This window comes from Aythya ferina, assembly GCF_964211825.1.
Source record: "Aythya ferina genome assembly, chromosome: 2".
NCBI lineage: Eukaryota > Metazoa > Chordata > Aves > Anseriformes > Anatidae > Aythya > Aythya ferina.
This window is the reverse complement of record NC_140297.1, coordinates 65,129,270-65,155,331: the sequence shown is the minus strand read 5'-3', so window position 1 is coordinate 65,155,331 and position 26,062 is coordinate 65,129,270. Positions and strand designations below refer to the sequence as shown.

Here is a 26,062-nt window from a genome sequence, read left to right as displayed (position 1 = left end):
TGTGTTTCACATTTTTATTTTAGAAAGTGAACATACCATTAAAAAAGAAAATGCACAGAGTTAAAAAAAAAAAAAAGTAAACATAAGACTAATGACAAATTCTCAAAAACATAAAATAATTTTACCTAGTGAGTCCCAACTGTTAAATATACTTCCACCATAGAGAAGTTCTACTTCATTATATTACCAGTCTCTTGATTAGGTACACAAAGGCAACACTTTCCAGTAAATTACCTAGTCATTAGAAGATCAACTTCAGGAATCACTGAATAATACATCATGGACAAATATTTTCATACCACCCAGGAGGCAATCTAATATACATATGTCACAAGGTACATCTTTGTGAGGTATTACAGTACATGGGAACCATTCCCTTTGCTTTCTAAGGAATAAATTCTCCTTCAGCAGCTCCACCAGCTAGCCAACTACAGACTGCTGCCACAGCTTCCAAATCCCATCAACTTTTCTCAGGAATTTTCTTTCTGTAACAGATGACACAAATCAAGATTAAGATGAGTCAAGACAACAGTTACTGAAGACAGGGAGGCTCAAAAGAAGAAGCTGCCTGCTACTCCAAATGGGCACTAGACAATTCCAAATCAGAAGCTTCAGCTGCTCAAGAATATTTAATATATTTAGCTTGAGCATTGCCATTTGTGGCAAAATGAAAGCATACAGGAAAATAATTCTGAAAGAAAATTAATTTCTAAAATAGAGAAGTCATTTCTCATTTAACCAAAGTGCACTGCACAAATCTGAAGACACAGCTGGTATTACGCAACCCACTTGTATTTTTAAACAGACTGCGGAAGGGAAATATCAAGTCGTTCTGTCCATGTGATCTTCCAGATTCATGTATCTGTCCTAGACCTAAACACTTCCTACACCTCCTGCATTCTCATCTCCAAAGAAATTCCTCTCATTTCTTCCAAACAAGGACCTTTTACACTTCCAGTCCATCACTTTCCTTCCAGGAAGCAAGAGAAGAAATGTTGGAGGATTTTCATTCCACAAAACCTTTCATCCCTTTTTCACTGTATGTTGGAACAGGTACCTTGGCCCTCTGGGACTGGGGCTTAACTCAGAAGTCAAAGGCAGAAGAGCCTCAAAGATAAATTCCTAAGAATTAGTTCACCATTCAAATTATTTGGGAAGGAGCTAAGAAGAAATAAATATCTTCAAGATTATTCTGGTTCTATACAGAGGAACTTACCTGCTTTTCCATATTTGCTATACAACTGGTTTTTCACTGTCTTGTTTTTCTTCAGAGTCTTCATCAGATCCTGAACAGGAAGAAAGGAATGTTATTTGAGAGAACTACCAGTAATGGCTCATCAAAAGGTAATTCAAAGTAACTATTTCTCCAAAATATTTAATTTTAGATTGCTTATTTTGTTTTCAGATGTTTCATCTTGAAGGCTTCCTCCCCTCCAGTTACTGAACCCCAAAACCAGCAGTGGGATCATTCCTGAAATACCTATCCTTGTCAAGGGATTCAGTTAGCATGTGCTTCAAGTTTTCTCTACAACACAATCAGGACAATCAACTCCTAAATAGGAGCTCACTGGGAAGCAGGTTTTTCTCACTTGGTGTTTCCTGCCCTTCAAAAGACAGCTATGGAAAACATGTGTGAAACACCAAAATACTCTGCTTTACAAAATTAATAATTTCTGTAACTAGTGTTCTTGCAAGAAAATGTCTCACTCTAAGCTCACTCCTTTACCATTTGTCTTCTCTCCCCTTTATGATCCCAGCTCTTTTCTGTGACAAAGTGCTAGAGGGCCCCAGAAAGAAAATTTAGCTGACCACAACACCACACGCACAAAGATGGCCCCTGCAGGTGGCAGGGCTTTGCTGGACAGTGATTAGACAGATCAGTCATTTCAGGGAGAGCAAGAAAGTACTAAGCACGTGCAGTGAGCAGTGCTGAGCTGCAGTTCAAGCTACAGTCCAGACTGCAGATGTCTCTGTCTACACCTGAGGTGGCAGTCAGCCCCATCTAGGATGATAGAGGAAATTCTCACTCTGTGCATTGAACATGCATGTCTTGGGCAGTTCAAAGGAGTAGCTGTTTTCAGGCTGACTTTCCACATGCTACACCTGGAATGATTACTTGGCAACGAAGTGTTACATTGAAGATGAAGGGTCAACCCATACAACCAAGTGGATAGAAGAGGATGCTTGAACATATGTACCTTCAAAGGAAGCAAACTCTTAACAGCCTGTTGTAAACGTCACCTCCTGACAGCAAAGATCTGTTTTTAGATGTATCACTGCGCAAGTGGAAGGGTTTATTTAGCCTGCGTGATCATGAGGAATAGTTTACCTCTACATACTTTTCCAACCAATACGTAAATTGTCTAAAAATTGTTCTTAAAAAATTGAAAGTTTGTCTTATATAAAAAAAAAACACCATATAATTTTGAAGAAATTACTATTTTCAAGCCATGCTACTCCCCGTGATTGTGCTACTGAATAAAGATTTAACAATTTCCATGTGGAAGAGATTGCAAGTTTATGTGGAATCACTGAAATGGTTCTTGATTTACATAGTATGCTGGTACAACACAGCGTTATACTCAATGTTGTCTTAATGCTTTCTCATCCCTAGATGGAGCTCTAAGTTCTTTATAACACCAAGACATTCAGCAACTATAGAGGCTGCCACTAAACTGTGCGGTATCGCCAACATTTGTATCTCTATCATGCAAGACTGGCAGAAGTCTCTGTAGCTATTAGTGGATATTTGTATTTTAAATATATTACATAGCACAGCAGAGCTTTACCAAAACAAATTTACATTTTAAGGTAAGAAGACTGACATGGAATCCTGGGGTTCATTCTGGGTCCACTTAATTCAAAGGAATTACTCATTTCCTTGAAATGCCTGCAAGCACATTCTTAAATCTTGGAGTATTTCAATTTATTTTTTGATCACCTCCATTCAGTTGCTGTGCCATTTTATTTCAGAATATCTTTTTTGTAACGACTCTGGGGCACGTCAGAAGACCCACCAACTACCTATATTGTAATTCATCTGATAGGTCATTACTAAACTGAATTACTAAGAAGCTTATGTTTTAGGATTGTAAAGTACACTTTCCATTTAAAAAGGAAAATAGTTTCCCCCTTCATCCCCCACCACTTTACACTTCAAATGAGGGGTGGAGGGAGGAGGGAATATGCAGAAGTTTAATGCCAGTAAGAACAACCATTCATTATACAGACATAACTACCTGCTACAGATTCAGGAGGAGAATAGAACTGCCCATCAGAGAGGACCCCTGGGTGAAGAAGAGCTGCTCGTTCAGAGGCATCCTGCGCTATCAAAAACCCTAAAAGGAAGAAAAAAATCCATGTTATTAGATAGCATCTTAATGATCAAGTCTTGATCAAGATCAAGCACCTTAAAGACTGATGTATTCTATTACCACTCCTAGTAAGTTACATGTACTTCTATAAATTGCTGAGAAAAATGAAAACTGTTCGTTTAACGTGCCTTCTGTACCTTTATGCATCTAAAGAAGCACACTACAGCAAAACATGGGTACTGTACACAAGTTAAGGAATCCTTCTTTCCACTGTGTGCATTAGGATGCATTATGTAAATTTAAATTCATCAATATTCACTGGCTAAGTAAAATTCTGAAATATATTTTTTTAATGCTCGGTGAGCTGCTATGCATAACCAAATAAAGTTCCTCATTTACAGCTTGGTTCCATTTATTTGTCTCAACGCACCTAGTAACTCCAAATCCTTTGGCTCGATTTCACCCCAAATCAGGAAAACACACTAGATCCCAGGGCTATTCTATTGCGTAAAATACAGGACAAAAAAGGGATTGGGAAAGAATGGAATTCATCTCATCCTTACTGCCATCAACAGGTCTTCTGATAAGTAAAGGGGCAAAGATGACGTTTTAGACCAACATAAAGCTATTGAACTTCTATTGTTTACTCTCAGTCATGTAAAGACTGATTGGAGAAAAACAACGAAGTTTGATGTTTAACTGAATCAGGAGAGTTATCTGAGGTGGCAAGCAATTATGTTGGAAAGATTTACTTTTAGTCAATCAACTATTTTTACATATAAATTTATCTTACTAACCCGTTGGAAGTCTCCAAAGGAGATACTTCTTTTACTTATATTTCCATTCTGTCCAAAAGAGGGAGAACAGTCTCCATACTTAACAAGTCACAAGACAATGGAAGACATTCTGGGAGGATTTTAGCTTTAAACCCTGCTCACAGAAGGTAATTTTTAGAACTGGAAATCTTTATCAATGGAAAGACAGGTGTTTTTTTTGGTTTGTTTTTTATTTTTTTTTCCTTTAAAGGCACAGACATAATATCTCCAAATTGTGAACACTAGCATTAGGTTTGCTGTTTTCTTTTTTTCTTTTTTAAAAACAAACATGAAAGATGGCAAAATTTCAACTTCCATCCCCAAAGACAGTTGAGAAAAGTACCTGGTTAAAAAGCAAAAGCTTAAAATCTTGCTTCCTTACCTGCCTCAGACCAACTTAAGAGCAAATAAGACCCTACATAAATACCATCATCCACCACAATCTGCCTATGCTGCTCATCACGTCTGACTTAATTCCCTAAAACCTGAATTTTCCGGTGAAACCCTTTCTTTTTTTAAAAAACAGAGTTCAAATACAACGCATGTCTAAGTAAATACCATCTATTTGAAGCTTAGTAAGAATGAAGAAAGAAAATATCACTGATTTCCCACAGGATTACGAATATCATCAAGTATCTACATGAGTCATTTTCTTTGTCTATGAATATTTAGTATAAAACATGGAAAAGTCTCTGAGGTGGTTAGATTTCTTATTTCAGTGTAATGTAACTGTATTTCCTCACCCCCTCAACAAAATTTAAAAAACACAAATAAACAATATCCTAAGTTTCCCTTTCTCTAGGCAAAACTGAATGTACTCAATTCAACCAATTTCTACCTCAGAGTGGTAGAAAAGAGGAGGAAAAAGACTGAAGTAGAAAGACTGCATTTCCGTGAACTAAGGAATGACAGCATCCATACCCATGTAAAGGTTTTGGTTTTACCTAATAGATTAACATCCTTCCAGTGGCATTTCAGACTGTATTTCTGATAGCGATGTACAAGTAAGAGGTTTGCTGTACAATTACTTGCCTGCTGTTGAAACTAACAAAGCATTTGAGGCAGAAATCTATGCTTTCTTTTCCTCACCAACCAAGAAACATTCTCTTTCAACTAAACCAGTGGGTTTCCTCCATTTATTTGAATACATTCAGTGTCAGATGACCTGCTGCCTCATCTTGAATTCATACTTGCTCTGGTCTCATTCTGTGCATGAAGCAGACTCTCCATAATACTTTGCTTTCCCTTTTCCACCTCAAAGGAAGAGTCAGTGACACATAGTTAATTATTGTGCCTACCCTCTGCAGAAGAGGGGCCAATTATTCTATGCATTACTCAGAAAGCAAAATTTTACAAGCCCAAGCCAATTAAATTTTCATGTCTTAAACATACAGAATTAGATATGCTCTTGAAGTGTTTGTCAACTAACTGATCTGTCCCTTGTAACTTTGCCTCCTTAAGTTAATAAAACCCCTACTTCTTTGAAGACATATTTTCCTTTACAGAAAAGGAAAAAAATATGCCATATGATTTAATTTTTCCACAGCTCTTCAATTTTTTTGAGAAACTGAAAGAAGTATTCTTCTGCCAGACAATATGGAACTAAATGCTGCCAACTTCAGTAACTGATGGAGAAATAACAAAAGCTTACTGTTTTCTTCTTCAGCTTCTTGTGGTAACACTTTAAAGTCTAAGAACCAGGTTTCAATCCAGGCAAGTATGAAGGATATGATGGGCAGCACATAGCCAAAAGCACCCTGTGAGAACAGCTTGAAGGAAACAAAACCAAGCAGCATTATAGAAATTTACCTGAAGAAATTTGCTTTCAAAAACCAGCAAAGCAAAGCAAACGTTTGATTAGAATATATACCTGTGAAATAATTACTTTTGCTAATAAAAAGGCACTGGTCACTGCTGTTGTAAACTGAAAGAGACAGGGTAAGAAAAGTTAAGATTAGTAATTGGATTTACTTCTCATTTCTGCCATTATATCAGTTGCAGCTTTAAATAATTTACTAACAGCAAGATTATAAATTAATTATATTATACTTGATATGTTTTTTAAGTGTTATTAAAATAGCCTCATTAATATGGATAGTCTTTTTAATACAGACAGCTCCAAATACATATCTGACTTCTATATAGCAGACAGGCAGTTTAGATGCTACACAGATGATGCATTGTATAAATTGTGACCTTACTCTATAATGAAAAAACAGTATTTTATTCATCAACTCCCTTTAAAAAAAAAAAAAAAAAGAACAGTAAATCCAACTATTTGGGAAAAAGTGAATAGCAATTGCTCCAAATGTTTTTTTCCACTACCATCCAAATCAAAAGATCCATTTCAAATATATATTTGCGTGAGGGAACTTGAACTAATATTTTAATTCACATTCTGATATTATGAAAAAATGAAATCACTTTGAAGACTTGATATTCCCTGACATGATTGAAAAATAGCAGGTGACAAGCTTTTGAACTCTATTAATGTGTTTGAGTGCAGTGATTCTTTAAATAGCAGAACCTAACCAGGGTCTGGTAAGCACGAGCAGAATTTTAAAGACTACCAGCTTCTTCAAAACCTTCACTGAAGCAATAGCTATATTCATTGTTTACCACCACGTCATTTTTGCCCTCGTCACCTCACAACCAACTGTATCAGGTTGGAGGATATAATTGGAAGAAATACTCTAAAGCTACACAACTACGGACAAAGGATTTTTGGATACGTGCACTTAATTTAAAAAAATAAATCACAATCAGAGCACCAGTAACTGTTATTTGTATCATGCTAATACCACAATTTCAAACATATCATGACAATCTCAGATTACTAAAGAAACCACATACTACTCACTTGAAGAAGGTTATACATGAATTCATTCCACATGGACCTACTACAGTGTAATGGAAAAAAGTCTGAGATTGCTGGATTTCTGGTACCATAAATGTCAGTTCTTTTTGAAATACAGTTCAATACTTCTGGTTCAAACATAGCTCAAGCAGTAAGTCAGACATATCAAATGGTTATGACCAGCCTTTCATGCTGGATTCAGTTAGTTTTCAATTTGTGTTAACATGATATCTAATAAGGAACACACTCACTATACTATTAAATTCAGGTCTTTAGGCTTAAAATCTTCCAGACGTTTTAGTCTGTTACTGTAAAATGAATTTTTATATACAGAATCAAGATGTTTCTTAACATACAAACATTAAGAGGCATCTAAAAATGTGTTTGATCCATTTTAGTTAAAACTCCATTATGCTTGGCTACTACTCACAGCTATCGCCCACCAATGGCGCAGTCTGCACACTGCATATGCAAGTATTAACACCTTAAATCGAAAGACTGCCAGTAGCTATAGAGAAAGGAAAAAAAAATGTTGGTTAATTCAGGAACACAGAAGAACCACAAGATTCTCAGCTGACTGAAAACACAACTGCTCACAAAATAAATTATAACAGGGCAATCCAAGTTCTGCTATTGAGAAACAAATTTGGAGGTGGTTTTGCTTATTAAAACAGAAAAAGAATATCATTTCCCATTTTTAAAGCACACAGCTGATGCTACTCACACGCCTCCATAGATTCAAATATAAAAGCATGTGCAATTCCACAAATATAAGTTAGAAACATAAGAAAGCTACACAAAACATATTTATGATTATTTTACCTGACTGGAATCTAAACTGTTAAATCTGGATGCAGTTAATCCAGCAAATACCTTGAACGTCACTGCACATCTCACTAATCTTACCAGTGCACTGCTGTGCCAATAGTATCATTAAGAACTGTAAAGATTTAAAAAAATGCAACGGGAAGATGGGATTTTTTAAAAACAATTTTCTGCTTACTTAATGTTTAGATATTTACTGAAATATCAATATTGCAATGATCAATTATTCTTTATGGAGATGCCTGCAGAAACAAGCAGTTACAAATATTTTTAAGGTGAAGATAAATTATGCAATTTCTCAGCCAGAAAAAAATGAAATCAATAGCAGACGGATGAGATTACTGACCCTAACCTTCAGTTTCCCTGTTTATTCTTTCATATTAGATTGCATCCAATTTTAAAAATGTGAAAACAAACACTAAAAAATGAAGAGAGGTCAGGGACAGATAGTGCCAGAGTTACAATAAATACATTTAACATTATGCAAATATGTTTCAGACATTTGTAGCAGAAACAGAAGAAATCCTGTATAAATCCACAACTCATTTTGCAGAATTCAATGACCCAGTCCTTTCCCAGGCAATAGAAATCTGTTATTTCTCCTTAGAAGTTTTTAACCCTTGGTTCAACTACAGGGCAAAATAATCTTCGGAGAATCGAGATTTACAGATAATTTTTTTTTTTTTTTCATTTCTACAGTAGGGTAAACATCATGGAAAGGAGCCAGCAAAATAATGATGAGAGAAAAAGAGAGGCAGTATAGTTTGATAGCTTATGACATTTTTGTATCCAGTATCTCATTACATTTGACATGGCAAATGGTAAAAAACTTCCTTCTGCATCAGAAAACAGTTTCAAAGAGATATTCTAGATATAGTAATCAGTATTAAGTAACTAAAACAATTTATCTCTACCAGGCAAACAAGATCTGGTAGAGTTAACAATCATGCAAAGGAAATGGGGCGCTTTACAAGAAGCGTAAAGATTTAACTTTCACTTAGAGATCAGTAACTTGGTCTATGCAGTGCAAAACACTTTACAACTACAGAACTACAACCTTGCTGAAAGAGAGAAAAACTTACTGAGGCAGAAGAGCTTTTTCCATGCACCTAAGAAACTTATACATAGGAAAGGAGAACAGCATACTTCATGTCACCTGTTTTTAGTACAACGTTAAAACCTTGAGTTAAAACAGAGAAGTCTGAAAGAAACCTGACCTATACAGGCCAACCTGGTAACAGTCTCCCTCCTCACTTCAGACTTATTTATGTGAAAGGACAAAAATGTCAGTTTAAACAAAATGATTTTACAGCTGAAGGACTACTGGTCTACAACTCTTAATGAATTATCGTTAGATTAGATTAGTCTCACATGACTTAGTTTTTCACTTCCCCCTCCTCCCCAAAGCAGAAGCATGCCGAAGCATCTTTATCAACAGGCTCCATGAAAACTTGCTGCCAAAGAAGGACCAAGAAACCCCAACACAGGTGAAATTTGGCACAAGCCTTTCTGGTTTTAATTATCAAGAAGAGATCGACCCTTTCACAGGACTCAAACTTGGGAACAACTGGGGAAGGAAGAAACTGGGAAAACTCTAATTTGCTTTTCTCCCCCCCCTCCCCCCCCTTTTTTAAGGATACTTACAAATATATCAAAATATGAAGAAGAGTAGTCATATTGTAGAACTTCTTTCTCTAATGTAGTTTCAATACCTCCCTTCACCTACAAGGGAACAACACCACACACAGCTTCAGAACAGAAGATACTGAAGCCAGAAAATACACAAATGTGAAGTGTAAATTAATAGTTTCTGATGGATGTACAAACAATCATGAAATTAAACAGAGGAGACAGTATGCTAAAAATATAATTTTAAAGATTATAATCATGAAATACAATGAGAATGCTTTACAAAATCAAAACATTTAGGATTATCACTGTTAATAACCTGACCTACACAAGCTACATTTCAGACTGTCCTATAATAAAAGCAAATGAGTTGCTGAGGGAAAAAGAAATTAAATATAACTTCTCCTACACAGATTTACTAAGCATTTTATGTCTCAGAAGAATCTAAACAGCTGATCAGAAAGGCACCCAGAAATTAGCTCATTAGTCACATGCTAGCAAATAGGAAATACTAAAAATCTCTGATGCTTTAGCACTTGAATTCAAACAACTGAATTAACACTCCAGACCTTTTCCTTCACAGCATATATGCTATTTGTTTCCGGAGAACTGAGCAAAACCAAAGAAATACAATGTAAAGAACACAGAAGCCGTGATCATTAGTTATTTGTCAGAGAATGGTTTAAAATCCAGTCTTAATTCTTTCATTTGCTTGAGGAGATTCATAATTACATCTTCCTTAGCCACCATGTTTCTTTCACATGGAAGCACTCATCACTTTCCTGTCCAAAATGGGTTACTAAGAGAATAATTTAGGATGCATTGGCTCAGAAAACAAGAGTGCCTTAGCTGGGAGTGAAGAACCGTAGTGTTCATATCAGATTCCAAAGGCTGTTTGAATTTAATATTAAATTAGATAATTAAGGACTGCATGAAATAGTTACATAAAGCAGTGGAAAATAACATCAACAAAAAGCTTTAATCTTAAGTTTGATTTCTGTTATCCTTTCAAAGAAAGGAGGTACACTAAAGCATCCCAATATATGCTCACCATCTCAAATCAGAACAGCGTAGATACTTCAACATTCTTTTCCCAACTACATTGCTGGATATTTTCGATTTTTTTTTTTTTTCTGTGACTATACAAGCCAACTCCAAATTTATTCCTTTTTTTTTTTTTTTTTTTCCTCTTTCTCCCCCTCCCCTCTATAACTAGCAGACAGCTTTTTAAATATAGCTTCCCATTGTTTACTCAACTGCAGCTGGTATGGTCATTTATTTCCACCATAAATAAGGAAGATTCTAGAGTGATGGAAACTGTCTGTAGACTCATAAGCCTTTGGAAAGCACTTAGGAGGAAATGGAAGGGAAGATACATGCAAAGTAACACACAGAACACTGTTGCATGGCACTTGAGGTCAATTTAAAAGAAAAGACTAGGCAGTCCCTATTCTCTCCAGTCGCAGACATGCTGTCTCAGCCCTCTCCTCCTATAACATAAAACAAAATACACCACAGAATAAAAGAACACAATACATCAGCACCGGCTGATGACTGAGTTCTGAGACAATTCAGCAAACTGTTCAACATATGGTTGCATGAGCACCATATTAGCACAAGGATGAACAGAGAACCATGACAGCCTTGATGCAGGGTTTGCTCAAACTACCAAGGTAGCTACTCCCTGAAGTGCATAAAAAAAAAAAAAAAAAAGGTTTTGCTTAAGCGCATTGGATAACAGGGACAATAGGAAAACCAGACATACAGGCAATCTGGAAGCAATTCTGAAGTCCTATTAGTTATGTACCAGTGAAGGACAATCCTAACACAATGCTATTTAGCTTCCCAACAAACAAAACTCAGTTTAAAAAAACAGCACAACAAACTGTGTGTCAAGATTACAGATAGCTCTGAATATTATCACTTATGAAAACAAAACATCATTTTTCATTCTTGCTGACATTTGACACTACAAGGCTTAGGGTTCATAAATTTCCCCTAAAGCAAGGCTTTTCACAAAGAACTGCTAAGATCTTGAGATCCTTTATGCTGCAGCATTCAAAATACCAGGAGTTTATGGCATTTTCTATAGTCTTAAATATACTGAGAGCAATAATATGAAAATCTGTGTTCTAAATCCCCAACAAGAATTACAAAACCAGATTCTGCTCCTCTTAGTCAAACGTGCTGTTAAGAAACTAGCCTAAAACTAGCCAAAATGAAGTATCGGAATTCTAGGTTTTCTTTTGAGCCAGCTGAAATAATGCACCAGATACAACAGACTTTCCACCTAAGGAGATAACAGAAGTCAAAGCCACAAAATTACAGCATTCAGGCAGGCAAAGTTTGCTTTCTCAAATGAAATCAGCAAACAGATTTTTCAGTATATCAAATTATTTGAACAGATGATTCCTAAAACTTCATAATGTCAGACTAAGGTTATTTATTTGTGACCAAATGATGACAAATGTTAACTTGTGAACTTTATTATCTAGAAAAGGGATTCCTCCTATTTTTTCATTTGTGCCCTTTCATAAATGAATTTTTAGGTTATAGCTTAAAACTGAACTCCAAAACTGGAATGCTAGTGATCAAATACTAACAAACCTTCTACCCTACTTCTTTCCAGAAATTTCCTAAGAACTAGTTTGTCTTTCAAATTACAAATGCTGCAGTTAAAAGGTAGCAACTGCAGCAGTTTATATTGTTTCAATGTATCCTACCACAAACAACATACTTATACTAGGTTTCTCAGAAAATATAGCACTACATAAGAAAGGTTTTTGCCATTTAAGTCTTTTTAACACTTCAGTCACTGAAGTACTCAGGAGAACGAACACTCTTAATACTGATAAAATTCACCCTATTTGCCACATTCAAACAACCATAGTAATACTTCTGTTTTCTTGCTGCCTGAGAAGTTCACTGGACTTCCAATAGTTTCCTCAACACTGTTCATAGACTAGAGGAACATCAAAAGGTTTAATTATATGAATAAAAACGATATATTCTAATGATAAAAGTAGGTATCAAGTTCATAAAACACTAAAAATGAAAAACTGCCTTAGTTTCAATGATACGAATAGCATACAGTTGGGATAGAAAGCTTGTTAACCACTCCTGAAGCAAATAAAGTCTAGGGGTACTGAAAAGACAACTCACATTTAATTCTATTATCCACAGCAAGGTTATGAATAAGAGATCAAATGTAACGAACAAACAGAAAGTCCTTCTGACATCTGATATGCCTTTCTTCTCTCGTCCATCGTAGGACTCAATCCTTGCCATCAGCTGTGCCGGGTTGATAGAGTGGACATCTCGCAAGGATGGACAGGATTCCACGCTGCTGCTGTGAGCATTTTCTGCATCATTTGGCACCCTATTCATCCTGGGTTTGCTTAAAGTAGTCTTCTTCCAGGCTCACCATCACTTGAAGAATGATTCATATAGGAAGAATTTCTAAGTAAACAAAGATATCTAATTAGTCACTAAAGCACCAAAAATCCACTACACAATTTTTTGCTTACCAAGTCAGTTTTTTGTTTCACCATAAACTAACAGCTAGGAACATTTGGTAAGTAGATTCTAAAAAATGTTTCAAAAAGAAAAAAGATACACCTATGCCCTCTTCATTCGCTAAGATTTGTGAAACAAGAGAAATAAACTTTCATATAGACAGGTGGGAATAAGAGAGCACTGTCTAGATGTAGAAGACTCCATTCTCTGTGCTGCCGTATTGACATCAAACAGGCATAAATAGAAATCATGATATACATCTTTAAGATTTCTGACTTAAACACTCAAAAGTAACCCAGCTTAAAGGAAGTTCCACACAGCATGTGCCATTCCCACATGCCCTGGCACTGGTGACGAGGACAAGAGACAGGTGCTTGTCCTCCCTCTGCACTTCCCCTCCTTGGGATGCAATGAGAAAAGAGCAAGGATGTGGAGGAATGGTTAAGTGAAGTAGGTCATGTGAATGTTGAGCAACTAGGAGGTCGCGAGCTAAGAAAGTATCGAACGCAGCTCATATGAGTCTGAGAAAGTACGTAACGTCTGGGAGCTAATCAGGCACAAGGACACGATATCTGTTGGTGGTCTGGGAAAGTACTAACTGTGTTATTTCGGTTGATGGGAGTGAGAAACTAGCTGATAAAATAGAGAAATGCACTAACCAATCATGAGCTTAGCTTCAGCAATATGTATGAGCTAATTATATTGAATTAGATAAAAGACGACTGAGCTATCCAATAAATCGAAGTTCACTGATCACTCATATTGAGCGTCTGTGTCTTCCTTCCATCGACAACAAATGTCCTCGCAACACAAGGAGGTTAGGAGGTTGCCTCCTGGCCTCCTCTTCTCCAGGCTACACAACCAAGTGTCCTCAGCCTTTCCTCATGGGAGAGGGAGGAATCCTCATTGGACATGCTATCAGCACATCCCAAACTAGCATTACCAAAAGGTTAAAAATCCATTAAAACCCCTAAATACTGTAGTAAATATTCTACAAAGCAAGTATACAGATATCTGTTCTACAGATTAATTCATCTGCAATGCCTCTACTGACTATAAGGCTTTTGAAAAAAAAGATTCTCAGGTTCAATTTCTTATAAAACTGGAACAGACTAATATGCTCAATTAGAAACTCAACCCCCCCCCCTCCTAGAAGGAGCTGATGAAGGTTACAAGTTTCAAGGAAATGCATAGAAATGTTAATTTTATGCAAACACTCAGAAGATTAAGCTATACATCCCACAATACAAATCACATCAGTCAAGCTTCTGTAACTCTGGGGTAGTAACTTCTTGAACTTCAAGAACACAAATTTGTCTCTTCCTGTGTGGGCTGTCTTTCAGTAAACCACAAAATGGAAACAAACGCTTCCCACTCTTCTATCCCAAGTAACAACATCGTTTCAACTCCACTAGGCAAGAAAACAGGCATGGCACAAGAGGAAAAGCATACGTGATTTGTAACACAGCACTAGACAAACCAAAGGATAGACAGAGATGTAGGAAAAGGAAAGGTGGGAAAGGGGGTCTCCAGTGCAAACACATCACTGCTGAGGAAAAGGCAGATACAAGAGGGATGGTTGAAGGGATGGTTCCAACCAGATTTAGCACAGTGCATCTTCACTGTCCTTAACTCCCCCTCCTGTTTGCCCAGCTTTTTGTGTGAGTTACTGCAATGACTCTCCCCAGTCAGTACCAGCCTCAGCTCTGGAACACAGCTCCCTCCCCTCTGAGTCACCGCCAAATTAGAAATTATAAACACTTAAGCAAGTGAACAAACTTGGAAGTTAAACAAACTTGCAACACATTTCTGTGCAAAACACTTACAATGAAGTACTGAAAGCACTAAGAAGCTTTAGGTTAAGAACACAAATGTGGAATTCTTTCACAGTAAGAATCACGGATGAACCCGCTTCTCCCCAGCTCTACTGTACTGATGAACATTTTCAGCCAGAAAATGCTTTGCAATTATTTCTATACCTCTGCTTCAAATACCAGCCACTAAACCTTCTACAAGTCACATATATCAGTTAGCTTGATAATAGCCACTTATTTTCTAAAACATCTGCCTACTAAAACAAAACATTTCATTTAGCCACTCTACACAAGGAAACATTTCAGTACAGGAACATAGCAAAGGCGAGAGGAAACCAGGTTCTCTCATAACAGCCTCCAGTAAAGTCCGTGCTCTGTACCCAAGGGTTCGTTTTGCTCCTTTACAGAAAGGAACAAGATTTTGAAACCAACTAAAAACTCTGCAAAAAGCTCTGCCATCTGTTCTGTCCTCTCTTCCCTTGAACAGAAACAATACTCATTGCCATGAGTTTCCTCTGTGACACCAGACTCACAATCCTCTTATTGTAAGTTTACTGAAAGGTTGAAACTTTTCATAGGGAAATATTTTTTCCTGAGATAAGAATCCACACTAGTAAATTTGTGATACACTTTCTCCTCATGCCTTCTGACTCTATAAGAAGTAAAAGGGCTTTTTGTTTGTTTTTGGCTTCTTAACCAATACATTCACATTCACCCAACTCCTACTGCTAAAGTAAAAACTTAGCTAAGTCAATTTTTTATACAGACCCATTAAAAGTTAAACACTTTTATTTTTTCCTGAAAAGTAGCCAAGATTTAAAATACTATTTTATTTTATTTTATTTTTTTTTTTAACACTTCACAGTTATGGCTGTAACTTAAGCTTCCAAACAGATAACTAAATACCCAAATTTATCCTGGAGAACTGAAGATTTTACTTGATTAATAGTATTAACTAGTATGGGTGAAAAGTAAAGGTTTCTGTTAAAATAAGCCAGGTTAACTGCTAAGAACTGTACTCCTTCACTGCCCTCAAGTCTAATGAATATTTTCATAACACATGATGAGAAGTACCCCTTGATTTTAAGGCTACATTTACAATTAACACAATTATTTTCCCTTTAATATAAGCAGATGGCACATGTTATACATCTGCTAGTTTTGCATGCATATTAGAGATGGACGATCAGGATAGTACTTCTCTTTTTTTACCACTATACTATCCTTATTCTTCCATTCTACCATCCTTGTTTTAATTTATTTTTATGATTACTATACTAATTTATTATTCATAAGCTACAATGTAATTTGTTACCTTTTTTCTTTACAAGTAAAAAAAACAAAAAACAACAACAACAAAAAAAACAAAAACAAAAAAAAAAACATAGCAAAACTTAACTGAGATAACCAGAATTGAAAGCAAAAAAATTAGAAAATAGCTCACTCAAAAGGCAATTAGCAGCTCATCAGAACTGTGAGGAATGTTTTAACAATTCGTGTCCATAAAGAACAATTCTGTTTGAAATGTTTGAATCCTGTCTGCCTCTGGGCCCTGCACTGGCAATTCAATGCTAATGCTTGAACCGCAGCTGCAGTGTGTCCCAGTCTCCCCCTCATTCCTCATTCTAGCCAATTTATCACTTCTTAAATTTATGAACCTGTTTGCTTTTGTTATTCTGGACTTCTATTTCTAACACTGCTATAGATGTGTCTGTGAATGGCTGGGGAAGAATGTTTTAATTACCCGTGTGTCTGGGAGTTTCAGAACAACTGATAACAACTAGTGACTGTTATGGGATACTATGTGGATCTTTGGTATCTGGTTAGGGGGGGGCCGAGAAAGAAGCTGAAAGGCGGCTGGGAGACAAGATTTGAAGAAGGTGTTTTGAAGAAGGTGTTCCGTAAACTTGGGATGGTGCCCAGTAAGTACAAAGGGGAAGAGGAAGACTGCGAGCCTTCAGCATGGAAGACCCCTAGAGACCCCCAGAAGAGACCCTAGAGGAGACTGCGCATGCTCCAGTAGGAGGGACTGCACCCCGGAAGCTAATTTTAATAATCTATTTTTTTTAGAAGTAGTAATGAATATGTATTAGTCTAGGAGCATAAAAATCAGTTGCTTGATGTAATTGGTGTGCATCCTGGTGGAGCGGAGACTCCTGGTGCACCCAGCGCTGTTTGCTTACCTCTATTCCTTTATTCCTTTAATAAATCCTATTTTTCATTTAATTCTAATTTGAATTCTGAGCCATTTATAACAGAACTGAAAGTGAAAGTATCATGTGTAAGTGATTTTAGGAAAAGAAATACTAGCTAAAAGTATCAGAGAAACTACAAGAAAAACTACGTTAGCATAAAAGAAACTATGCACATCAAGTAATGTGTTATGACTGCCATTGAAACCTATAAAAAACTATAGTATTTTCTATCTATGTCTCTGACAACACAGAACACTCCCAAGAATTCCCATCTTTAATAGCTTTCCTGTGAAGGTTAAAAAAAACCTGAAAATTATTTCTTTTCAATGAGTAAAACAAGATGACATCGCCAACACAATGGTCAGGATGCCAAAGTAGCACAAAAAATACAGGGTTTTCATTAGTAAATTAAAGTTTTTCCCTTTCTTGATGAGAAAGCTGAGACTGCAACAGTAGTAATATTCATTCATAAACAAACAAAAAGTACTTATTTGCCAACAAGTTTTCTCATATACCAATAAGAAAAAAACATACCAGTTCTTTACCTCTCCATCTCCTTATCAAACTTCATGCTACTTACAGTCCCTGTTTGTCTCTAGGAACAGTTTGTGACATCAAAAACAGAATTCCTTGCAATACCAGAGCTTAATACAGTAACCAGCATTATAATCGTAACACTAAAGCATTTAAGTGACACCTCAAGACAATCTTGGGTAATTGTAACACACATTTGTGTAACCTCAAACAATGATGAAGTGTTAGCCAACTGCCAACCTATTACCTGCAGTAAATGGTCTTGAAGCCAGCACATCCTGAGTCGGCAGCTTTCCAAAGGAACCAGACCCTGGGGATCTTTCCAAAGGTCCAACCCCAGGCCCCACACAGGCAGCATCCACCACAGATAATGAACATTCCCACTGGGGCACTCTAGGATTCAATGATTCAGCACAGCAAACTGTGCCAGGCTTGAGTTCTCTAAATAAATTCTCCAGAAGGAATAAGGGACCTCAGGGCCTGAGACTTAACTGTCATCCCTATTTGCTCTCCTACCATCACAAACATCTCCAACATTATTCTTTTTCTGCACATGGAGAAATGTTACTTTAGCCAACATCTCAGACAGAATAAGCAACTAATTGTAAAGAATGCATTCCCATAATGCAATATACAAAGGCTAATAAACGAGGAATATAAGGATAAATCTGTTTTATCCTCCAGGAGTATCAGCAGAAATCTCTGATGCTGTCTTCTGACAGCTCCAACATCAACCCAGTTAAGAGCTACCCCAGATAAAGCTAACTGCTCTGAAGAACAGGTAATGCCAACTAAAAATTAAATTAAAAAATCCCAAAGAGACAGAGATTGCTTCCAAAGTTTACCCGGACACTTTTTTACACCATTCTCTGCTAGAAACAAACCAAACCCATCCTGCTGACAGGCTCTCCCTCTATTTTGTATTTAAGTGAAAGAACCCATTTTTGTGAAGTGGGCTTGTAGCAGACACATTGCTAGGGACCTCCTGGTAGCCATTTCCCCTTTTCTGAATGAGCACTTGGAACCTTTTCAAGCTGCACTCATTCTATTTTTATCTGTAACATATCACTGCCCTAGAAGCATCTTAAGGATTCAGTATCTTTGAAAATGTCTTAGCCTGAAGTAATGTCCCTGGTAAGTATTTCTTACTAGGCATGAAAACATATTTAAAAAATAATTAGCATAGACCTTTAGTGAAATACACCAACTTAATTTTAAAATTGATTCAGTTAATAGATATTATATCCTGATCTTTGAAGCACAAAATTTGGAAAATGGAAATATTTCCAGATGCAGTTCCCTTCAGGAAATCTGGAGTTTAGCTAAACAAGAGCAGATAGTATTTCAATACCACAAGACTTCACTGGACTGGTCAACAGCAGTATATTACCTCCTTCACATTGAGTTGAATCACATAAGCAGAATAAAAAGACAAATTTGTATAAAGCCTGGCTGACGTGAAGCAGACACATAGCTACAGAAAATGGAGAGAATGGAAAAAAAAAACAAAAACACGTGTAGCCACAGAATCACAGAAATGTTGGTTGCAAGGGACCTCTAGCAGCACTAGCATTGGACTACCATCAACATTTGGTCAGTATAGGCTCTGTTTTACTGAGACTTGAAAACTTTTATGTTTCTCTGGGTAACACTTACCAGTACCACACCAACTTTCTAGAGAAGTCTTGTGGAATTGAAATTCCAGGGCTTTATAATATCTGTTCTTGTTTAGCTAAACTCCAAATTTGCAAGATGAAACTGCATCAGGAGATATTTCCATTTTCCAAAGGTTTTCCTATGTTCATCCCAAGCCTCCCGAGGCATAGTTTGTTGATGTTGCCCCTCGTTTTGGCTCCTGAAATGAGTTTGGCTATCAGCCACTGCTTTAAGCCTCATGTGTAGCTGCATGTATTAGTTAGACAAAATCCAAGCATAAAAGGAAGCCATAAAGAGAAAAAAAACAAAAAAACAAAAAACACAGATTTGACACAGCAAAAATTAAATAGCAGATATTTTATGGTGATTCCAGCCTTTTCTGGACTTTCAGTTTCAGAAAATTAGCTAACACTTGTTGGGTGACCTTACTGGCATAACTGATTCCCAAAGATGCTTATTTTCAAAGGGTTTAAATGACAACCTGAAGGTATCTGCCCTTAATACAGTAGTAGCCTTTAGGGTGATGAGAAGTTGCCCAAGTGATTTATCATGTAGTTTATAAGACTGCTTACTTCTTGACATGATAAATCCAAGACACATCATCTGAACTGTGAGACAGATGAAAAAAAAACTTCATCTGGGTCAGCATGAAAAATCACATCTGTTTTGCCATTAATTACTTCACAGCGCATTTGACAATTAAGACTATTTTTCTTCCTTTCTCCACAGATTTCTTATTCCATTTAAAGAATAGAGTTCACAGAAATACACACTTGTTTTTACAAGCTCTGGTTTTAAAATAGGGAGGGAGGCAGAAGTTGTTAAGCTATGCAAGTAGATACACCCTAATACTGGACATGTCTATTCAAAACTAAAACCCACTTAGTAATACAGAACTACAAAATAACCAAATATAAGCTAAAAAAACAGTGGTTAACATTTGGAAAGGAGACTGAAATAAAAAACATACACAATTTTCACTGACATGAGACATTCTAGTTAGCATGCAGGTCATATGATATCATCAAAAGGTCCAAAGGCAGAACCATCATTTACAGAATTAAAAACAATTGCTTCAAATCGATATTAAGTGGGTTGTATTGAAGGTGAAGCAATACTTAAAATGCATGGCTGCACAATGCACAAAGAAACTCAGGCTCTAAAAAGTGAAAACAATTAGTACGGACCAACATAAACATATCAAAAACTACCTCGAGTCTAATGCTAAAAAGATGGGACCATAGATGCCAATTCTAGGAACTGTTCAGCACAAGGACAGTATTCTATCTATAGGAAAGCACACCTCCCTTCTCTGTAGTATAGGGTAAATCAGCTCCACAGCAACTACTGCAATGTTCTCCTTCTCCATCAGAGATTTTGTGTACTTACACTTACAGATGTACTTTATCTTGCAATCTATCCTCTATCCTATCCAGTTCCTTAGTGAAAGAAAAAAAATAATAAAAGCTTTTAGATACTGTTGTGTTCTACCTATTCTACCTAGGCCAAACACTTTAATCAACATAAGACAGAAAAATTCCAATGCTCATGCTCAATGCCGCATGCTCACAAAATTCCCAAATATAAGTACAAGATACTGCATATAACTTTTTGGCATTACCCTGCATGCCCAATGAAGCAACACAGCAGGAATCACAAGTTACAAATACACAATACATTTAGAAACCAGGACGTCTTCGAGTAGGAGGTGCAGGACAGTACTTTTCAGCGTACAGGCAAACACCTTAAGAAGGGCTCAGCTGTGTCTGAGCATTAAGAACTAGAGTGGTTCTGCGTGACCCTGAGGTAGAAGCTCTTACCTACCCAAGTCATAAGGAAGTTTCTCATTCAACGTCCAAAATGAGTAAGCACAAACTATTTGAGTGCAGCCTGTACAGCATACAAATTATTCTTGTACTTATAATGCACATCTGGTTTCATACTGATGAACCTTGAAATAACTTATTGCCAAGATTTGGAAAGATACATTACCAAGCAGATAATTAGATGTCAGACAAAAGACAAAGCAAGAAGAGCGATGGTTGTTTTGGTTGAAAAATGCTTCCCAATTTCTTATGCTCTAATAGTGACCTGACAAAACTGACAGTGCAGCCACACACATCCCACAGTCATACTGAGCAGTATTTTTCTCAGTGTGGAAGAGTGCAGGACAGTTTACAAGCTAAAAGGAGAAATGGGGACAAAAAAAGTAAGTCAAAATATGGGGTCATTAGGACATCTGAGGAAACAGCAAAGTCATCTTCCCCTGTCCCAGGAGCGATTCTAACTGATACAGAAAGTCAAATCAAAGTGCTCCAAGCATGGGCTAATTTTTCCCCTGCTAGTAAGCGCTGTCCTGCACTACCACTTCACTTCTTGCCCTACAAGAGCTGAAAAAATTGCAAACAGCCTGTAAATTTGGTATTGGTGATGCCTTGCTTTTATCCCCATTGCCATTTTTACCTCCAGGATCCTTCCTAACAGTACATCCCAAGCATTTTACTTCTAAAATGACCAACAACAGCTTTGTGCCTTTACATGAGCGTGCTCAAACAAGACATGGGAAATGTCACATGAAGGAACAGTTCCTCAGAGTTAAACCTAAGCAAATCTGTTTATTTGTTTAATCAAGAGTGTGTCTTTGAATTGGCAACTCTATTCTATTTTAAGAAAAATATAAAAATCTGACATGTAGGGAAGATGCACTGTAACATACACTGAAGTTGTGGCTCAGATCTCACCTTCACTTGACATTTAACCACTTCAAACTACAGGCCTGACCTGCATGCATTTTGTCCCTGTTACAGTTAAGTCCTCAGAACATACAATGAAAAAGCACTTCAGTTACAGAATTGTTGATGTATTCTATTTGAAACCAATACATTTTGGTTTATAGTATTCACTTATTTAATTAACTAATTAGCAAAGCTAAATTGTTGCTTTCCTTTAAAGAAAAAAAATCACCTCTTTCTTGGTTTAGATGTTTTGGACTAGTTTTACCAAAGAAATGAAACTATTTCATTGTATGTTAAATGCAATCAGCTCACAGTTATATTAATTACATATATATAAACCATACAAAAGGTACTATATACATACCATATGCTGGTAACATACAATAGCTGTTGGCAACAGAAAACTCAAAAAAGAAAAACAAAAAAACCATCTGATTTCTTGGAAAAGGAGGGAGGGAGGAAGGGGGGAAAACTGACCTAAAAGGGAAGTAGTACAAGGATAGAGCAAAGACAATTAACCTCCACCACATCTTAACTCTTCTTCTCAACATTATCCTGTTCTCTGAAGCTGATGTTGCAGCCCACCCAACATCAGCTCTCAAAAATAAAGATTTCACTGCACACTTCACCACATTAAGCATTAAATAATAAGCAAAAAGAGTTTATAATGCGTTCAGTTTACCAGTCTTATAACAACTGTAGGCCAAATAAACCTACTTCTGAGTTATCAATACCACATACAATTTATCCTGTCAGCATTTCTCTATAAATATAAAACACAAATCTTTAGAGAGGCCAAACATCTTACTGAGGTATCAAACATAATACTGGTTTACCACATAGAGAAAACAAGCAAATATTAGTAAGTGTCCTAACTGAACAACAAACATATGCCCCAAGGCTGCAATCTAGGTACTACTGGAACAAGAAAAGCCAGGCATGTTATATACTAGTGAGAAACCACCAGGATTCCTTCACCCTCTCAAGAGCTATTCAACAAAATGGTGCGAAAGTTTTCTCAATGTGAATTTGATCCCTGGGAATTCCTCAGAGCTCTTAAGAAACACAGTATTTTAAGAACTTAATAACTGTGTTAAAATACAAAAACTTTTGTAAGATTTTTCAGTTTTAACTCTGATTTTATAGGTCATGAACACATTTCAAAGCAAAAGGAAGCATCACATTTTATGTTACCTCAACTTTTCTCCTTATAAGGCTTAAATGACACTGGAAGAAAATGTTACCTAGTCCAAGCTGCAGCAAACTCTAGCAGAGATCTACACCTGGGCCTTCAGCATAGAATATTTCTCCCAGCAAACTTCTGCATAATTTGTCTAGTTTTTCTCTCAGTGCTAGACAGAATTTAACTCCTGCTACCTGAGGTGACATGATTTCAGGACTTTGGATGATGACTGAATAGCTAATCTTAATATGTGAAGCACAATGTCATTATAAGATACTTGGTTATCTACTCAGATCTTTTTTTCCAACCTTTATTTCTAATCTCATACCTAGCTGAATTTAACCCAGTGAGGTGGAGAGGTGGGACAAAAAAATTGCCTTTTAACATGATCAATAAGAATTTCAAATTAAAAACAGATTTTTATCTGATAGTAAGATCAGAGAATATTTGACAAGCAACACACCTGTAATCCTTTAAACATTAAGCTGTTGGATGGTGCTGGCTAACCATCTGACATCACAGTCTGCTGATGCCACAATTGTCATTTATCATTACTTCACCAGACCCTTCTGCAAAAGCACTGATAGCATTTCACTTGTTGACTTGATTTTTGGATGAAATCCATTAATCTTGCTTATGAGAAATTTGGGGAGCCAGCCTCAAGAGGGCCTATAAAATATTTCAGTAAATATTTGGGCCTATGAAATATTTCAGTAAATGATGCTATTAAAGCATACGTTTAGCTATGATGACCCAATGAAGTTTCAAATGGGAAAATCTAAATACATTCTTTCAAGCATATTGAAGCCTAGAATAACTGCAGAGTTAGTTTGGAAATGGTTGTGGCTAAACAATTATTTGAGAATTCAAGAAAATTATAACGCATTCTCGTCTAAATGCATCAAAAAGAAAGCCTAACGCATCTAAGAGTGAATCAAGCCCCAAATTTCAGTATCATTAGAAAGGTCGAGCATTTCTTTCTCCAAACACCAAATCTACACAGCACATCCCCCCTGAAATAAACAAACAGATGGGCAGAAACACACGTGAGTTATTACAAAGATTCTTAAAAGGGTTTTATCCAAAGCGTCTGGCGCTGAACCCTCACCAAGAAAAATAACAGGTGAGCAAAACAGAGAATGCACCCTGCATCTGGCCTACGTAAAACTGCAACCACAACGCCCTGTGACCCCTCTTAGCCTCTCCCGGCCCCCGGGAAGAGGGAAAAAATATTGTAAATATTGTAAACATAAATATATATATATATATATATATAATAAAGGAAGAAAACCCCGCCCTGCTGCTGCTGCTGCTGCTGCTGCTGCTGCTGCTGCTGCACCACCACCACCACCTTTTCCCTCTCCTCCTCCATCTTTCCCCCCCGCCCAGCCGTTACCGTGGCCGTTGGCACCAAAGGCCTCCGCGCGCGCTGCCCTCCCCCCGCGCCCTGCTGCTCCTACCCCGCGCGCAGGGCCCCGGCCGTAGACACCCAGCGCCGCAGGCCCGGCCCAGCCGGGAGGGGCGGGGGCGGGGCGCGGGGGGCGGGGCCGCTGCGTGGGGGAGGCGGGGTTAGCGTCAGGGGGCGGGGTCAGGGGCGGGGGCGGGGTTGGGCTCTCTGGAGCCCCGTCCCCTCCGAGGGGAGCGTCTGAGGGGAGGCAGGGGGGCGCCATTTTGTTCTGTGGGAGCCGTGGCCTCGTGGCGGTTGGGAGAGGACCTCCAAGATCACTTGGTCCAACCGTACCCCTCCCACCACTGTCACCCACTGACCATGTCCATAAGCACCACGTCCAACGTTTCCCTGCATGTCCCCAGGGACAGTGATGCCACCTGGGCAACCCCTTCCAACACCTGACTGCTTTCTGAGCAGGAATGTCTCCTCTCTTCCCACCCGACCCCCCTGGCATAACCTGAGGCCACCCCCTCCCATCCTATCAGTTCCCCAATGCGTATCCTCAACACAAGAGAACTCCTCTACAAAAAAAGTGTTTGTAGTGGTGTTGCTTGTCTCACTGCTCAAGGCAGCATCCACCCTCCAAGCAGCCTTTTTCCTCATCAGTACCACTTTGATTTCATCTCTTATTGCAGTATTCCAAGTGAGGTTTTCCTCCATAGAGAACATTGCCCGTTGCCCAGTTGTGCTGGAAATAACAATACAAAACCCAAGCTGGCCTTAGGAGCATTTCAGACACCTCACTGCAGGAGCTGATAGTCACCCTGTAACAGCTACTACTCATGCTGATTCCATGTTACAGACTATGCATTTATAGCAGGATTTCCGTGCTAATTCCTCATCGCCTAAGAGTCATGTATCTCTGCAGTCTTTAGGCAATTAGGTGTCAACATACAATGATACAGGTAAGAGTCAAAAACTGCATTGAGACACTAGCTTACCCACGTTGTTATTAGAAGATGTACTATAGTTCAAGATAACAAATTGCCTATGATCTTGGTTCAGCTTGTGCATTTCAGAGATAGCTTTATTTACAGGTGAAAACCCCTAAATGTTAATGAAACAATCAAAATACACAGTAAAGCAGATTATCTGTCATTGGCCTAAATTCTGCAATTCTGCTTAAGCTCATGTTTTATATATCATGTTATATGTATATGTCTTGTTATAGCAGAGTCCTTGTATCTACACAGATGAGAGGAAAAAAAAAAAAAAAGCAGGACTGGAGTTCTTGTGGAAATGACAGAAACTCAACCCACAAGGCAGTTAAGGAAACTATCTCCTTGTCCTGGTTTCAGTTAGAACAGAATTAATTTTCTTCCTAGTAGCTGGTGGAATGCTGTGTTTTGGCTTAGGATGAGAAGAGTGCTGATAACACCCCGATGTTTTAATTGTTGCAGAGCAGTGCTTATACCAAGCCAAGGACATCTCAGCCTTTTGCTCTGTCCTGCCAACAGGCAGGCTGGGGGTGCAGTAAGAGCTGGGAGGGGACAGACCCAGGACAGGTGACCCAAACTAGCCAAAGGGGTATTCCATACC

General features: G+C 37.7%; 1 protein-coding gene across 3 annotated transcripts; it reads right to left on the bottom strand.

Annotated features, from left to right (window-relative positions):
• STARD3NL (STARD3 N-terminal like) lies at positions 1-24,617 on the bottom strand. Of its 3 annotated transcripts, none has more exons than XM_084511209.1 (9): positions 24,534-24,617; positions 12,603-12,899; positions 9,456-9,533; positions 7,417-7,494; positions 6,000-6,053; positions 5,781-5,898; positions 3,240-3,338; positions 1,217-1,286; positions 1-485 (listed from the first exon to the last, which is right to left on the bottom strand). In XM_084511209.1, the coding sequence occupies exons 2-8, from the start codon at positions 12,825-12,827 to the stop codon at positions 1,234-1,236; spliced, it is 705 nt and encodes a 234-aa protein (XP_084367335.1). In that variant the 5' UTR covers positions 12,828-12,899; positions 24,534-24,617; the 3' UTR covers positions 1-485; positions 1,217-1,233. The 3 variants fall into 3 exon arrangements, with proteins under 3 accessions (XP_084367335.1, XP_084367336.1, XP_084367337.1); XM_084511210.1 differs by having other exon boundaries at positions 24,470-24,603; XM_084511211.1 differs by lacking the exon at positions 24,534-24,617 and adding an exon at positions 13,257-13,743.
• Between the last annotated feature and the right edge of the window lie 1,445 nt (positions 24,618-26,062).

What these genes read in the sequence shown, in the direction of transcription:
- STARD3NL (XM_084511209.1), bottom strand. Translation starts at nt 12,827, where the DNA reads ATGAATAGGGTGCCAAATGATGCAGAAAATGCTCACAGCAGCAGCGTG. An exon ending in GCCATTGGTGGGCGATAGCT is followed by an intron (nt 6,054 to 7,416) that starts GTGAGTAGTAGC and finishes TGTCTCTTTCAG; the next exon opens with TTTACAACAGCAGTGACCAG. An exon ending in AGAAGCTGAAGAAGAAAACA is followed by an intron (nt 3,339 to 5,780) that starts GTAAGCTTTTGT and finishes TCTTCCTTTTAG; the next exon opens with GGTTTTTGATAGCGCAGGAT.